Raw genomic sequence first — 14,896 nt, 5'->3', positions numbered from 1 at the left:
CAAAATAGAGAGACCGCATTGGAAAAACTGGTTTAATAACCTTTTTACAAAATATACACGTTCTGTGAAGTTCCCTCCCCTTCCAAAAACATGGCTTATCCCATTATACATTATATGTACACAGTTTTAAAAATGCTCAATAAAACAGGTAATCCCTCCAAACAAACTGTGGCAGTCATCTGCATGGAGTCAAGACGAACTTAACACATTTGGCACATTTATGTGGCTAGAATAAAAAAAAAACAAACAAACAAAAAGCATACAGAAATAGCTGCCATACAAAGAAGCCATTACTGATGAATGGCTGCCATGTAAGGGCCTCTAAATGTCTCCATCACAAGAAAATGAATGGTAGAATGGTTCCTGAACAATACTGGGGATAGATGACATAATGGTTTAAGTTGGAGTGAATTAAAAAAAAAAAAAAAAAAACACATCTGATATGACTAGGCCAAATGTTATGTGCTATTCATTTTCCGTTTCTTCAGCCGCTCCCGCCAGTCTTCAGGTAGTGCTTCGAAGTTAGCATTCTTTGAGGCTTTTCCCCTAAACAAGATACAAACAGAACAGCAGTTAGTGTAGAGTTACTAACAACTCAACAAAAGATAAACTGGAAGTGAATCTCAACAGAATAATGTAGCTACTGAACATTTTACAATCAGTGGTATATTATGTGGACAACTGAATTTAACTACTATATTTTTACACCATTTAAATAATATGCTGGAAAGTGAAGAAACATACGTCACAAGCTGCTGTTGCTTCCAATCCTCAATACTCTTTTTGTTAAGCTGCTCTCTGTCTTCATCACTGGAGCTGCTCTTCTCTTCCTCATCCAGCTCCTTCTGGATACTCTGCCACTTCTTCACCAGGGAAGGCATTTTGGTCTTACTCTTCTTCGTCTATAGAGGGAATTTAAAAAAGAAAGTGTAATTTTTCACTTGACTTCACTTTAACAAAGTGCTGAATTAATTAATTTACAGGATTTGAATGAAGAAATCAATCTGGAAAAATAAATGCCATCACTGGTATTTAAACTATTTTTTCCCTGAGAGTAATTATCTTAATTTATCCCTTCGAATAAAAAGTTTAACTGAAACACTAACCTTATCCTTTTTCACTTTCTTGGTCTTATCTGTGGGCAGAGCTTTGGCTGCAGGAGGTTCAAATGGCGGTTGAGATGGTGGCAGTGGTGGTTGGGGGGGCAGAGCTGGGACAGGTGGGATGGGAGGTTCACAGGGGACCAAAGGAGCAGTGACAGCTGGCACACCCCAGTAGGCAGTTGCTGACATTAAAGGAGCTTCAGACAAAGACATACATTTGCATTATTAGGAAAACATCTGATTAAATATATGTATTTTAATACACACACACACACACACTAACACTTTTTTGTAAATTCATTAAATCAATTGTTTTGAAATACCACATGAATCTCAAGCACTTCTTTATTAAGGTGTTAAGCTGCTGTGAATTTCATCAGTATATGTACTTCAGAGAAATGACTTTGCACAGCGTTGCTCTGAAGACGTTAGGCCTTTATGGAGGATAATGAAACTGGATTCTAGTCTTCTTTGTAACTGCAAATGTTGCGTAATGATCTCTTTACCTGCACTGGCGGCAGGCTGGGTGTAGAGAATGGGACTGCTGCCAATAGTAATGGATTTGTTCATCTGGCTGGCTTTACGTTTCTGACCTTTCACCAAAGGGCCTGATGATTCCACAATCTGCTTAAACAACAAGAAATATACTAACAGTTAATGCTGCTGTATTCTGAATATACACAGGAGAAGAGTGGTCTAAGAAGGTTTATTCCTCCCTTACTTTCATGCTGGCAGTGCCTGGAGGTAAAGGAGGCCTTCCACTGCCATCTTCCTCAGTCCCAGGGGCTGGAGGCTCCCCGTCAATATCATCATCCATCTCCATCTCCACCTCCATGATCTCGCCATCACTGTCAGGAGGTGGAGGAGGTGGAGGCGGTGAGCCTGGTGGAAGTGGTGGTGGAGGGGGGTAGTTGGAGGGTGGAGGTGGGCTGTCGGGAAGAGGAGGTTGGGATGGTGACCACATAGGGCTGGGCTGAGGAGGTGGAGGAGGTGCTGTTGGGGCAGCAACATCATCAGAAGTAGATCCTGTCCAAATAAAAAAAGGTAACAACACTTCTTATTGAGACTTGACACTATTTTTTTTTTTAACATAAGCACATCTTTAATACCAGAGAGCAATCTTCACTGAACATGCACGTTACAGAACATTACAATATTCACTTCACTTTTGTGAAGTCAAAGAAGACATCTAACAGGAAATTCCAGTCCAAGATGCAACAAAAGACTGACCTGTGACCTCTGCAGCAGATGTAGATGATGTTTTAGTATCCTCTTGGCAAGAAGTTTGAATCTGGCTTCCTTTAAGTTCGTCCTCCTTATCCTCCTCTGTCGGGAAATCCCACTGGGAGGTACCGGTCCGGTCCTTCACATAGAAATATCGCCTGTGCTCTCTAAAAAGTGGGACAACAGAGATAGAAGACAAGAGTCTCAACGACTAACCTAGTAACTGGCTGAATGGCATGAGACCCTGGGATAATGGGGCAAACGAGTGGACATAATGACCACATTAGGGGGCAGGGATGTTGGTATGGACAGCAACTTTAGCCATCCACAAGAGGGCCCAATTAAAGTTTGGTCATGGATATGGACAGGGAACCCACCTTTCGCTCAAAAACAAATAAAGCAAAACAAATCATCTCTAGGTCCTGAAAGTAGCATTCAGCTGCTCACACCATGGTTGTCACATTTGTTCCGTTTTAGACAACCATTCCCTCCCAGACACAGGACGCCAGGGAGGAAGCATCATCATTAACAGTCACAGGTCAGGGAATAATAAGCACACAGTCAACTTGTTTTACATCAGAAAGAAGAAAATAAAAAACAGGAAGACATATGAAATAGAGTTGGTCTGACCTGCTGGATTCCCGTCATTGCTCCATCTTCACCTTTTATTTGTTGCGTGACACTCGTCGCTTCCAGGGCATCACTCTGTCTGCATTTCATTCTGGTGTAGTAGTCCTGTAAAGTGCAAAGCTCTCCCACGCAACCAACCTTCCTACCATACCCCCCTCCCAAATTTTCCACTGACTGGACCCATAATCAGTCTAAAAATGCCCTCACAAAAAGGGGCTTAAGAGTCTGTTACAGGGACAGGGAGTCCTCTCTGTAGCACATAGGCATATTTAACAGGAAGCAGGCTGGCCCAAAGTAGACACTCCCTTAACAGTACATGCAAGGCAGAATGCCAGGAACGCTGCAAAGAAACCTGAAGAGTCTGTTTCTGGTAAGTATTTTGATCCACTCGAACTGGTTAAGCTTCTCCCCAAGTCATGTAACAAAGTCTGCAACCGATACTGAGTGGGGTGTAGTCACACGGTAAGATTTCTGGGGGACGAGGGAGTTTAGAGATGTGAAAGGTAAGGAGCGCGTACCTGTCCCAGTGGCAGGACCAGCCTTTTGGGGTGGCGTTAAGTTCGTAATATTTTATGTGTTCAGCAGCTTCCTGCAGCCTGCGGCGAAGATAGAACCCATTCAGAGCGCCCTCCCTCCAGTCTGCAATACGTGTCTGCGAGAAAAAAAAATAGAAAAGAGGAGAGGAAGAGAGATGATTAAAATCCAGAAAGTAGAGGTAAAATGATAAAGAGACAGATAATAAAAGACAGAACAGCCACAAGATGGATGAGTAACAAAAGAGGAGTAATTACAGTAAATTTCCAGAATGACACCTTGAGATGGATTATTATGAGAATTTTAAATATTAAATACTACCACATGGCTGTGTGCAAAATGATATGAAACAGAATTAAACGTTAAATATTTTAGAAGAAGTAATACCGAGATAACAACTGGAAGCCACAGTCATGCTGCTTAGAAACTGAACTGTACCTCTCTCACCTCAGTTTGTAGCAGAAGCAACTGGAAGTTTGAAATCGCCTTTTTGTTTATTCCCAGGAACTCCATCTTGCTTGTTAACGTGTTAGCCAGTTCTCCAATCTGAAACTATATTTATTCTGCATTAAAAACACGACTGCAAAAATATTATAACAATTATGGTTAATAATAGCAACACCTCTGATACCTTGAGTTCCGGCGTTTCCACTTTAAGCTCAGGTGTTTCCAAGTCTTCTTTTACTGGAGGTTTCACAAGTGTTTTCTCCTCAGAATCGTCCGTTTCCTTGTCTTCACCTTCTGCAACACTCTCTAGGGTTTTAGAGAGCGCTACATGGCACAAGAGAGGAATTTAAGTATGCAGGAATTTTTGAATGAAAACACCAAGAGGTACAGTATTTCTGCAATTCCCCCCGCTCCTGTCATGCATTCCACTCTCCACCAGCTCATGGAAACATCTGGACTTACCAGACTCCGAGTTGTCCTGTATGTCTGAGCCTCTGCTGTTAGAGTCAGGGCTGGTAGCACTGGGGAAGGCAGTCTTCCAGCGTTTTTTCTTCTGAAGTTCACGAGAACCAGCAGCATCTTGGCTTGTCTCGGAAGAAGGACTGGAGCCCCCTGCACTCACATCACCCTCCTCCAGTGCCCGGAGTTCAGCCTAAGAGGTTGAACATATTAACATTTGCCACTAATTTTTGAGTACCACTGATAAACAAAAAAATACATTGAAAGCTCCTGTCAGTAATCAAATCTGCATGTGAAGTTAAAAAGAAATCTAAATATGTATTAAAAAAAACAACAACAAAAAAAATACCTTTTTTCTCTCCAGTGCAAGTTCCAGCTCCACTGTGTCTTCCTCTGTCTCCTCCTCAGCATCTGAGTTTTCTCCTGACTGCTTCTTACTGCAAAGATCTTTCTGAACACTGGGGACTGTGTCCAAGTCCCGCAGAGGTGTAGAAGGAGATCCTGAAAGGCGAACGCCTTCTCCATCAGAATCCAAACTGTTCTCAGTGTCATCCAAACCTTTTAGCAGTCGTCTTCTCCATTTGTCTTCTGCATCTTTCACGTCAGAGGGGATCAGAGGTGCAAGTAGAGATGCAGCAACACCACGATGCTCTTCCTCTTCGCTGGTGAGGCCAACAACACTCTCAATTACCTCCTTTTGGACAAAACATAAGGGAGACACATTAAAACTCAGCACGATTGTTTAATACTACTGACTGAATTGATTTACTTTTGTTTTGGACACCAGTGAAACTTGCCTTCACTTTGGTCTCCTTCACTGATGTTGGAGCTGTAGCAGATGCAGTGTTTTCCTCTGTGTAATAACCAGCATGGGCTGTGGCATTGCCATTGACACTAGAGCCACAGATGAAGACAAAAACATTATATACATACATATTACTTTCTGCCCTGGACATTTAGACAATTGACAGTTGTACTTCAGATTATATTTAGGCTTGTGTCCCTGTTAATTACTCCTACCTATTGGCACTGTGCCCCAGGCTTTGCACCTGATCAGCTAGACAGTGTGGCAGCTCCCAAGACACCTCGTTGGTCAGAGTGTTCCAGTAGTAGTAACAGCCAGAGTTCTCATCCCATACCTCCTGCCAGTCTCCCATCTCTACACCAACTGCAAAAAAGAAAAACAACTACTTACTATACTATACTTTACTTAAACACATGATACCATATTTAAGGTGACACACACCACAAATAAACTTCTTGATTTGGGACATTGGACCATACCATGACTGCTTTCATCAAGTACTGTGTCCTTGTGTTATCAAGACAACTGTAATTAATGTGCACCAGCTTGTTTAGATGTAATAACAGAGCAAGATAATCAGAAAATAAACACTTAATATTAAATACAGCACAGTTACCTCCAGCTAAAGAGTACTGAGTATTGTACTCAAACTCTGTGCTTTGTTGGCCCTGTCCTTCATTAGCAGCTGGTGTAACCTCAGGTTTAGGTGGGGTGGTTATCAGGCCTGAAGGATGAGATGTTGCATCATCTGAACTTGGCTGGGTAGTGATTGCATCAATTTCCTGGGGTGAGAAAAAAAAATACGATAGAAATTAATATTTTAACCAAAAACAAAAGCATATATGCAATAATGCTCTCCCTCTGGGATCAATAAAGTTTTTTGAATCTTGAATGCTTTCTGTACCAAGCTTAGTAGCATATAAGCTATGCATATAGCATATAAGCTATGCTACTAAGCTTTAGTCTTTACATAAATAAAATGATTTGCTTATGTACAATGATGCCCGAATTAGAATGTATGACATTCTAAATCAGGAAAAAAGGTTGTCTACTTAGAACTACAAATTGCTTGCCACACAATTATCAAAAACAGAAAAGGCCCACAGATCTAAGCACAATATCTCCTTTCAGTACATGACTTTGTCACAGCACATTTCCATATCACATGCTGAATGTGGATGAATCCATTGGCTTCATCCTGGGTGGAGAAACTCACACTACTCTTTTTGTTTTATTAGGACTGATCTTGTCACACTCACTGATCCAGGACGCTAATGTCTGTGCTTGTTTAAGCATGATAATATCAAACTCCTACAAGATCAAATACATTACAAGACAACTACATTTACACAGCATTTGTGACTTTAACTATCAAACTTTTAATGGACGGCCTAACTAAGTTATTTTATAACTTATATAGACCTAAATAACTTATATAGTGTATAGACCTTTAAAAAAAAAGTCCTAATAGGAATGTTGTTTCTGAATCCAATGACTTAAACAGGGACTAGGATACTCACAGCCATGAAGTTAGCCAATGTACTGTCGATGTCAGCTGACTGGTTGTGTTGAGAATTTGCACCTAACCGCTGAGCGTCTCCAGCATCTTCTTCATCACTATCCTCATAGGCTCCAAGCAGGGACAAACCCTCTAGATGTGGTGACATAACAACAATATTAAAACAGATGGCTCTCTTTTCTTGTTTCCAAAGCCTGACAAGCGCACAGTTATTTTACCTGTTGCCTTTACTGTGGGAGCCTTCATGTTTGTGCGTCTGTCTCTCACGAATCTGTGTCCATCAACCTCTTGTTCATCTGCAAACCAACCAAGAAGTTGAGTTTCAATTGTTGAAGCGTTCAGAATGGCTAATAATCACAAACTAATTGACGTTACGGCTATTCACCCACACGGATACAGTCACCACACTAAGCAAGTAAATGTAACAGTACCTATGTTAGGTAGATTAAATTAATTATGCATGTGTTAGCTGGGCCAGTTGTTTGTTAGTTAACATTTAAGCCCATTTTGGCAGGAACGCAAAACTAACGCCACGAACGCTAGCTTAGTAACCGCTAGCTTAGCATGCAATGCTTTGCGTTAGCTAGCTTTAAAACCCCACTTTTGTTTCACTTAGCTTGTATCTAGTGACAGTAACGTAACGTTTTTTCACCATTTGCGAACCAATGCTGCAAATAACTAAATATTAGGTTATCTTAGCGACGTTAACTGTTTTAAATCACACAGGCCCATTCTTCACATCTCGTTTAGCACTTAGCATTCTGCTAACCTGCCGCTAAGATGTTTCAAAATTACCATCAGATCCCGATTGTGCTTCTTCCCTCTCTCCGGTATTTCCACCGCGAAGTCCCGGAGGTGAAAGCTGTAAAATCGTCCTCCGACCGACCGCTCCTCCTGTGAGGCGGCTTTTCTTCCCCATCACTCTCTGTGGGCCTGCTTCCTCTGCGAGCGTCGTTGTTGCAGCTCTTTTCCTCCGTGCTGGCACAAAAGAAGGCATCTACTTCCGGATCCTGGGGTCATGTTTTGTGTGTACTAGCATTAGGCATTAGCGTTAGGCATTTCAATGTGTACGTTGCTAACGAACTTAACGTTAAATATTCAGGTTAGATCTAAAGAAAATATCAGCATTAAATCCTTTTAAAAAACACGGATAGTCTGTTTTTGTATAGTTTGCTACGTCGTTAGCATGCGGACCAAATTAGCTTCACAAGCTAGCTAACAGCCGGATTGTGTATTTAGTTGAACCGATTTGACATGGGGGGTGAGCATAAGCAATTAGCTACACAGTTTTAAAGGGGAAACGCCCACTGATGTATAAATATAAGGAGCCACCACAGAGGCAGCAGTCAACGGGGCCTGAAGGGACAACTGCCCAAACCGCAGCTAGCGTTAACCGATCGGGATCAGACACGATGGGGGCTACGATGGGACCTGTTCTACATTGGTTGCACGATGTGGCAGCTGTGACTCTGCTCAAAGCACGGAGAACTTTATTTCAGGCTGCCATCCTGTTTTGTGTCCTGGTTCTGCTGCTCTGGGTGTCCATCTTTCTCTATGGAAGTTTCTACTACTCCTACATGCCCACTGTCAGCTTCTCCACACCTGTGCACTTCTACTACACGTCTGATTGTGATGCTTCAGATTATGCACTGTGTTCATTCCCCAGGGCCAACATCTCTTTCATTAGGAATGAGCGAGACCAGGTGATGGCTAATGGACAGCCTTATCGGATATCGTTGGAATTAGAGATGCCAGAGTCTCCGGTGAATGAACAACTGGGTATGTTCATGGTCAAGATGTCCCTTTATACCAAAGATGGGAAGACTGTCTCATCAGTGGGGCGATCCACAATGCTGCATTACCGCTCCAGCCTCCTGCAGACCCTGAGTACTTTAGTGTTCTCTCCTCTCCTTTTGACTGGGATGTCTGAGCAGAAGCAGCTTATAGAAGTCGAACTGTGGTCAGACTACAAGACAAATGCTTACCAACCCACTGTGGGTGCAGTCATTGAGATCCAATCCAAACAAGTGCAGGTCTACTCATCCCAGCTCCGTATCCATGCCTATTTCACTGGTATACGATATGTTCTGTACAACTTCCCCTTAACATCTGCTGTGATCGGTGTGGCTACCAACTTTGCCTTCCTCAGTGTCATCGTATTGTTCAGCTACCTGCAATTTATATGGGGTGGACTGTGGCCTCCAGACCAAGTAAGAGTCAGAGTAATGATAGGAGACAACACCCGCATTCAGCAGAGGAGAGAGGAGGCTCGGAAGCGCATAGAGAGGGAGAACTCCCAGAAGGAACTCGATGCTCCCAAAGTGATTGGATCTGTGACTGATTCTTCTGAATTCCAGGGAAATGACACAGAGGCAGAGCTGTTGTCAAAGAAGTCCTCCGTTGTCTCTGATGCCCCTAAGGCTAATGTGCCAGATACCAAGGCAGAAGAGTCTCATGAATCTAAGGGGCCAGAGGAAAGTGATGGCCTAAACATGTCAGATGGAAGCCTGTTGTCTCACCAGACTGAGACTGCACTTCGGCAGAGACCTGGACCCTGGATGAGCCTGTGAAGATGCTGCCTCACAAAGTTTAAGTTTCTTAAAGCCACATAATGTCCCATCCCTCTTCAGCAGATGGAAGACGATATGGCAGATATTGGTAGATTCAAGAAAACTCACTGTTTCACTGTCACAGTTAGCATAAGCCTAGATGCATGATAATATATTACCTGTGTTATTTTGGCTAACAAAATTTTGTCTTGTCCTGATAAATGTACCTTGTTGTAATTTTGACCACTGCTTATGACTTTCTTAGTGTCTGCTCAGTGGGCAGACAGCCATAAAAACAACAGCACTCCAACAATCGGTGCTGTTTTTGTTTTGGTTGTGCCCGCGGCAGGAGGTTCTGCATTCCAGCTTTGGCTTGTCCGACAGAGCTGTCAGCAGGAATTTGGCATTGCCGTCATGTGTTATCCAACAATGTAACACCATTTTAAGTCAGTTGAACCTGCTTGTGCATGCTGATGTCTGTAATGTGGCATTTTATCACATTAAGCCAGCATCCATTAATAGAGGCACACATCACAAACATCTTCATAATAATAAATATGGTTAGTGGTTCTAACATCAGTAGAATTTATTATTTTTGAATGTAGCTTAATTGGACTTGAAAGTAAATTTCATGTTGCATTTTGAATTTCCTAAGTGGTTTCATGCTGTTTTAGGGGATACGCACAAGCACGCCTTGTGATGCTTTTCCCTAGAGCAATTAGATTTGGGCAAAAAAAAAAAAACATCTATGTTTTTAGTCAATTCGTAGAAAAAATGTGCTGTATGTCTAGCCAAAGAGAGATACAGAATTTGAATGCATGAATTAGTCTTTTTCATCTTCAAATAGAGTCGTCATGTCCCAGCATATTAAGCAAACACTTCAACACTTTAACAGAGTTGGTTTCATTCCATCAGTTTTTTTTTCATTCAGTGTCTGTTACACTGCACTCTGCAGTTTATTTTTGCAAAAAGTATATTTATTGTGTTTTTCATCACAACAAAGCACCAATATAGTTTACATGGGCCTTGTAAGTAATCCATTTGCCTCTTTAATAAAAATGTCTATTTAAAATTATACCAACAGTATAGGAAAGAGTGAGTGAATATACCGTTTGGAAATTGGCGCTATTAAAGGAATGTTGAGGTTGTTGGGATGAGTTTAATATAATTAAGCCTTACTTCAAGGGTGCTGAAGGTGTAGTCGGGTATATGTAGGGGTGTGTGCAGGTTGTGTTGAATTTTGTACCAAAGATATTTAATATAATAAATTTAGACATGTTGGATTCTGTCTTACAGAATATTCTTATAAAAGCGGATGTTATTAATGCACTGATGCTAAATTAAACCAATAAAAACATCAAGTGGTGTGTATGTTTTTCTTTAATGTCTGTAAGATGTCACAGTCAATTCATAAAGCAGCTTTGACTACCACCAGTAACATTTATAGAAATCATAAAAGACTTCTATAAATCTTATATATTTTATCTGTTACTTTAAATGTTCCTAGTTTCAAATGCTAGACATCTCATTGCTTTTTCCTGGACACCACAACCTGATTTTAATGGATAACAGTTGTCACCTACTTAAAAAGGAATATGTGTCTTGTATTGTATAGACAGAATAATCAATTAAAAATCATGATTATGCATACAGACAGGATTTTTCTTTATAAATCATTTCATTCAGCCCACTGCTGAGAAGCAGAATAAAGGGAAGGATTATATGAGAAAAAAATACATGGGAAAGCAGAAGATGTCTTAATATGTTTTTTCATTTAGAATCACACAAACAGACAGCAAAATGACCAATGTTTTAATAGGAAGCTTAATAGGAGTGTTTGAGTTTGTTCCAGCTATTAGAAATGATCACATATCCAGTAAAAAGGCTGGTATGTAGTCCATTGAAATTTCTCATACATTGTTTTAGAAAGAATAACAAATACCCAATATTATAAAGCATATTGTGGAAAGACCTTTACTCTTGTTTATGAGATATTTTCCCAGAACAGAGGAATTGGAAAACTGCATCTATTTCAAAACAGAACTTTGTGGTGATGATATTAAGGCCCATTAGCAGCCTTTTCTCAAAGCCACAGGCCCAATCTATCAGATGAATTATGCATTGGCCTGGACAAGGAGTGCACTAATTGACTTAAATCATCCATCACTTGTATTAAAAACTTCACTGTATTTAGCCTCAGCAGGTACAGATAGTATCTCGGACTGGCAGAAGAAGAATCTCTCTGCTTCCTTTTCTTGGCCTTTGTGTTTTAAAGTAAGAACTCACATATAGCCTTTGTTCTTATACTGTGACATCTCGTGCCTGATAATTTAATGAAGTTGTGCATCTGTAATATCAAGGTTATTTGGAAGTGAAAAAATTAATCGATGGCCCAAAGCATAACCTTAACCGCAACATCCAACTGCATAGTCAGTTCAACATGTGAATGTCACTCTGTATTATAGCCCCACAAACCACATACAGTATATTTATCAATCATACATAACATGCTTATCAGTACTGTGTAGATCCTACAGAATTCCTACTACCTGTGAAATTCTTTAAAATGGTCAAGATATAAGTCTTTTGTTATAAAATAAAATGGTCCAATTCTTTTGACTTATCTGGTGTTGGTAAAAATTAATACAACACTACTGTTGTTGCAGCTAATTCTAGTAAGGTTTGGCATTTGACACATATCGGTAATCAAAGATATGAAACATTAATGACATTAAGTCCAAAATTAAATTTTCTTTTTTTAAATACGAGAAATTATTGGACTACTGATTACTTATGGCAATGTCTTACATTAAAGCTCATATGATTGGCTTCACCATATATGGCCCTAATACCAGTGGCCTGATGTAAAACACACCACTCTGCTTTTTAAGTGTTCCACTTGAGCGCCGTCCAGTACTTGCAGTCCTCCCCTCAGCTGAAGGTCATTTTGTTCCTTGACCCTAAATGTTGTGCTCCTCCTCAGGATTTACTTCCGTGACCTCGGCTGTAGTCTCACTCACCGCTTTGGACCCGTCATCTTCCTGCTCATTATCTGGGCTGTCTGCCCACCGCCCAACCCTTCTGACTCCCTCTGCCACTGCTGGGGCATTAACACAGGGATTGTGGTCATAAATGACAAGTTTCAATCCCTGCATGTGAGACAGGCCTGGAAAGCAGTTTATTCTGTTTCGGTCCACATCGATGACAGCTAGATAGTGCATTTCGAGCAATACCGGTGGGAACTCTGTCAGGTGGTTCCCAGCAAGCCAGATGCTTCTTAGCTCTTCAAGCCGCCTGAATTCTTTTGGTAAACTCCGTATCTGGTTATAACCAAGGTGCAGGGTCTTGAGATTAGAGAGCTCACAGACCACTTTAGGGAAAACAGTGAAGCAATTCGTCTCCAGCCACAGAGTACTAAGTTCCTTGAGCTCTCTGAGTTCCCTGGGAAGGCGGTAAAGTCTGTTGTTACCCAGGTAAAGGATGCTGAGCTGGGGCAATCTGCAAACAGCTGCAGGAAGTTCTTCAAAACAGTTAAAGTCAAGGGCCAACAGCTGCAGTTTCTTCAGGCCTTGCAGCTCTGCCGGTAAGCTGCTGAGGTTGTTGTCACTCAGGTACAGCTTCACCAGCTCACTGAAAACACAGGCAGTAACAGGCAGTCGACGCAACTGCCTACTGCTCAGGTCCAGGGTCCGATCTAGAGGCATCTCCTTCAGGTCCCCCACTAAGAAGCGTTGGCAACGCTCTGAGGGAATGAAGGCAATGATGCCTCGCATGGCGTTACCCATCTTTCTTGCTGTCACAGACACACAATTGGTCCACCACATCAATTTACTGCCAAACAAGGACTGCAATCGAGCAGACTGTTGGCGTCTTCAAGTGAATTTCATGGTTTCCATAAATGCTCCTCCACCGCGTCTGTGGTTATTGATCTTGGAAACATGCAAAAACAAACAAGTTTTTAACAGTGTAATACATATTTGTAATACTACATCAGCATGTGAAGCTACTTGTATCAGGAATGACATTCTTGACATTATGTTGCTAAAAAAAAAAACACTTTCATATCATAAAAGCCATGCTGGTGTATTATTTACAAGGTAAATGAGCATTATCAGCTGTTAAGAAGGAAACAAGAAACACAATAGGCATAAAATGGTTACCAAAATAATACAAATTTACCTACTTTTCATTGTTTTCCTGCTGATATCCATGACTCTAAGCATCTCTACACTAAGCCATTTGTTTACTCAACTTAATGAGCTGAAAATGTATTGTATTCCCTGGGAAGATATTCCCCAATGCAGTCCTCTCACTATCTCTCGGTGGCTCTGAGCTTTGCCCTGACTTTAATGGTGATAGCAACCACTAGCTGCTCTCTCCTCCCCATTTGTGTCTAATGATTTTCCCCCCTTCTTCTCTGAGATGACAGAGGTGGAAGAGAGAGAGACAGGGAGGGGCAGGGTGTTATGGATAAGCATAAGAAGTGCTTTGTGATGAAAGAGCAGCGAAGGTCATTTACATTCTGTTTTTAATCGGCCCGGATGTCGTCCTGAGTCTGTGCCACCGGGCTAGACAAGAGGGCCTCCTCGGTGGAATAATCTCAAGAATTTGTCCGTATTCAGAGGGAGACTAAAGACGGAGTGTTTGTGTTTTATTCTGACTTAGATTGCAGTTTAATATTGCATGTTTTTAAAATATTGCTGGCAAACTAAGAGGTGTACTGAAGTGTTGTGGAGGGTGTATGGCTCTGTAAATCTGTGCTTTGTCAGCGCCACATTGTACATGCCTGTTTGAATAGCTTGAACTTCAACTGTGGGGTCATTGTGACGTCAAGACTGAAGTGCCCTAAACACTTGACAAATTCTTTAAACTCACCTGCCCATGTGTTAGTTTTGCATGTAGGCATATTTAATTATATTTCTTTGGCACTCTTGAACTGTATGAAGTGGCATGTCCTCACTGTCTCAGGTGTGATTTACCCTATTACTATCCTGCATTTCTTTATTAGAGATATTTTCCAACTAGATAAAACTGGGAAGGAATTTCATATTCCTTATCAGATTGGTTGTTGTCCTTTATCTGTTTTTGCTCACTGACAGACTGTTTTTAGCACTTGTTCTTCTTCTTATCCACTTACAGCCTTGGGGCCTCAAATAGGCAACAGTGCAACTTAGACACACAGAACCATGTGACTGCCACACAAAAGACTATGATCACACTGTAGCAGACAGTTTGATATGTAACAGCAGGAAAGGCACAAAAAGATGTACACAATTGTTCTATTAGATGATTACAGGAGCCCTTAGAGTTATAGTGTGATCATTAGTACCTGTAATGCCTAACTTTGATAAAAAAAAGCTAATTTTCAAATCCCTTAACCATATATTGTGGCCTTCTTCAGCAGATAGAGTTGTTGAGTTGGAGATTATGTCCTAAATTTTCTAAATTACTAAACTAATTCCCTGACAAATTTCAATTTCAATCTGTAGATGAAGAGTACAATAATGCAGGCTTTGGAAAAAACAAGTACGTTTTAAAAAAAAAACAAAAAAACAACTACTGTTTCCATTATATTTGACCTATCAAGGCGACTTGAAAAAAAAACAACAACAAAAAACTAAGAAGT

General features: G+C 41.0%; 3 protein-coding genes across 4 annotated transcripts; 1 reads left to right on the top strand and 2 right to left on the bottom strand.

Annotated features, from left to right (window-relative positions):
* Positions 1-18: 18 nt before the first annotated feature.
* Positions 19-7,703, bottom strand: fnbp4 (formin binding protein 4). 2 transcript variants are annotated; one of them, XM_026365526.1, is made up of 17 exons: positions 7,517-7,703; positions 6,940-7,017; positions 6,723-6,853; positions 5,819-5,984; positions 5,418-5,565; positions 5,195-5,291; positions 4,747-5,091; positions 4,401-4,590; positions 4,123-4,262; positions 3,939-4,043; positions 3,476-3,609; positions 2,334-2,494; positions 1,825-2,129; positions 1,610-1,730; positions 1,107-1,300; positions 745-902; positions 19-546 (listed from the first exon to the last, which is right to left on the bottom strand). In XM_026365526.1, exons 1-17 carry the CDS (start codon positions 7,638-7,640, stop codon positions 459-461), a joined length of 2,685 nt encoding a protein of 894 aa, XP_026221311.1. In that variant the 5' UTR covers positions 7,641-7,703; the 3' UTR covers positions 19-458. The 2 variants fall into 2 exon arrangements, with proteins under 2 accessions (XP_026221311.1, XP_026221312.1); XM_026365527.1 differs by having other exon boundaries at positions 1,610-1,727; positions 7,517-7,702.
* Positions 7,704-7,738: 35 nt separating this feature from the next.
* Positions 7,739-10,631, top strand: LOC113165794 (seipin-like). Its single transcript, XM_026365530.1, has one exon. It carries the CDS (start codon positions 8,032-8,034, stop codon positions 9,289-9,291), a length of 1,260 nt encoding a protein of 419 aa, XP_026221315.1. The 5' UTR covers positions 7,739-8,031; the 3' UTR covers positions 9,292-10,631.
* Positions 10,632-12,230: 1,599 nt separating this feature from the next.
* On the bottom strand, positions 12,231-13,094 carry lrrc10 (leucine rich repeat containing 10). The gene has a single exon (XM_026365531.1). The coding sequence runs from the start codon at positions 13,092-13,094 to the stop codon at positions 12,231-12,233; it is 864 nt and encodes a 287-aa protein (XP_026221316.1).
* Positions 13,095-14,896: the final 1,802 nt, after the last annotated feature.

The sequence above is a fragment of the Anabas testudineus genome, chromosome 6 (genome assembly GCF_900324465.2).
Source record: "Anabas testudineus chromosome 6, fAnaTes1.2, whole genome shotgun sequence".
Taxonomy (NCBI): Eukaryota; Metazoa; Chordata; class Actinopteri; order Anabantiformes; family Anabantidae; genus Anabas; species Anabas testudineus.
Note: the sequence above shows the minus strand (reverse complement) of the source record. Positions and strands in the feature narration are given on the sequence as shown.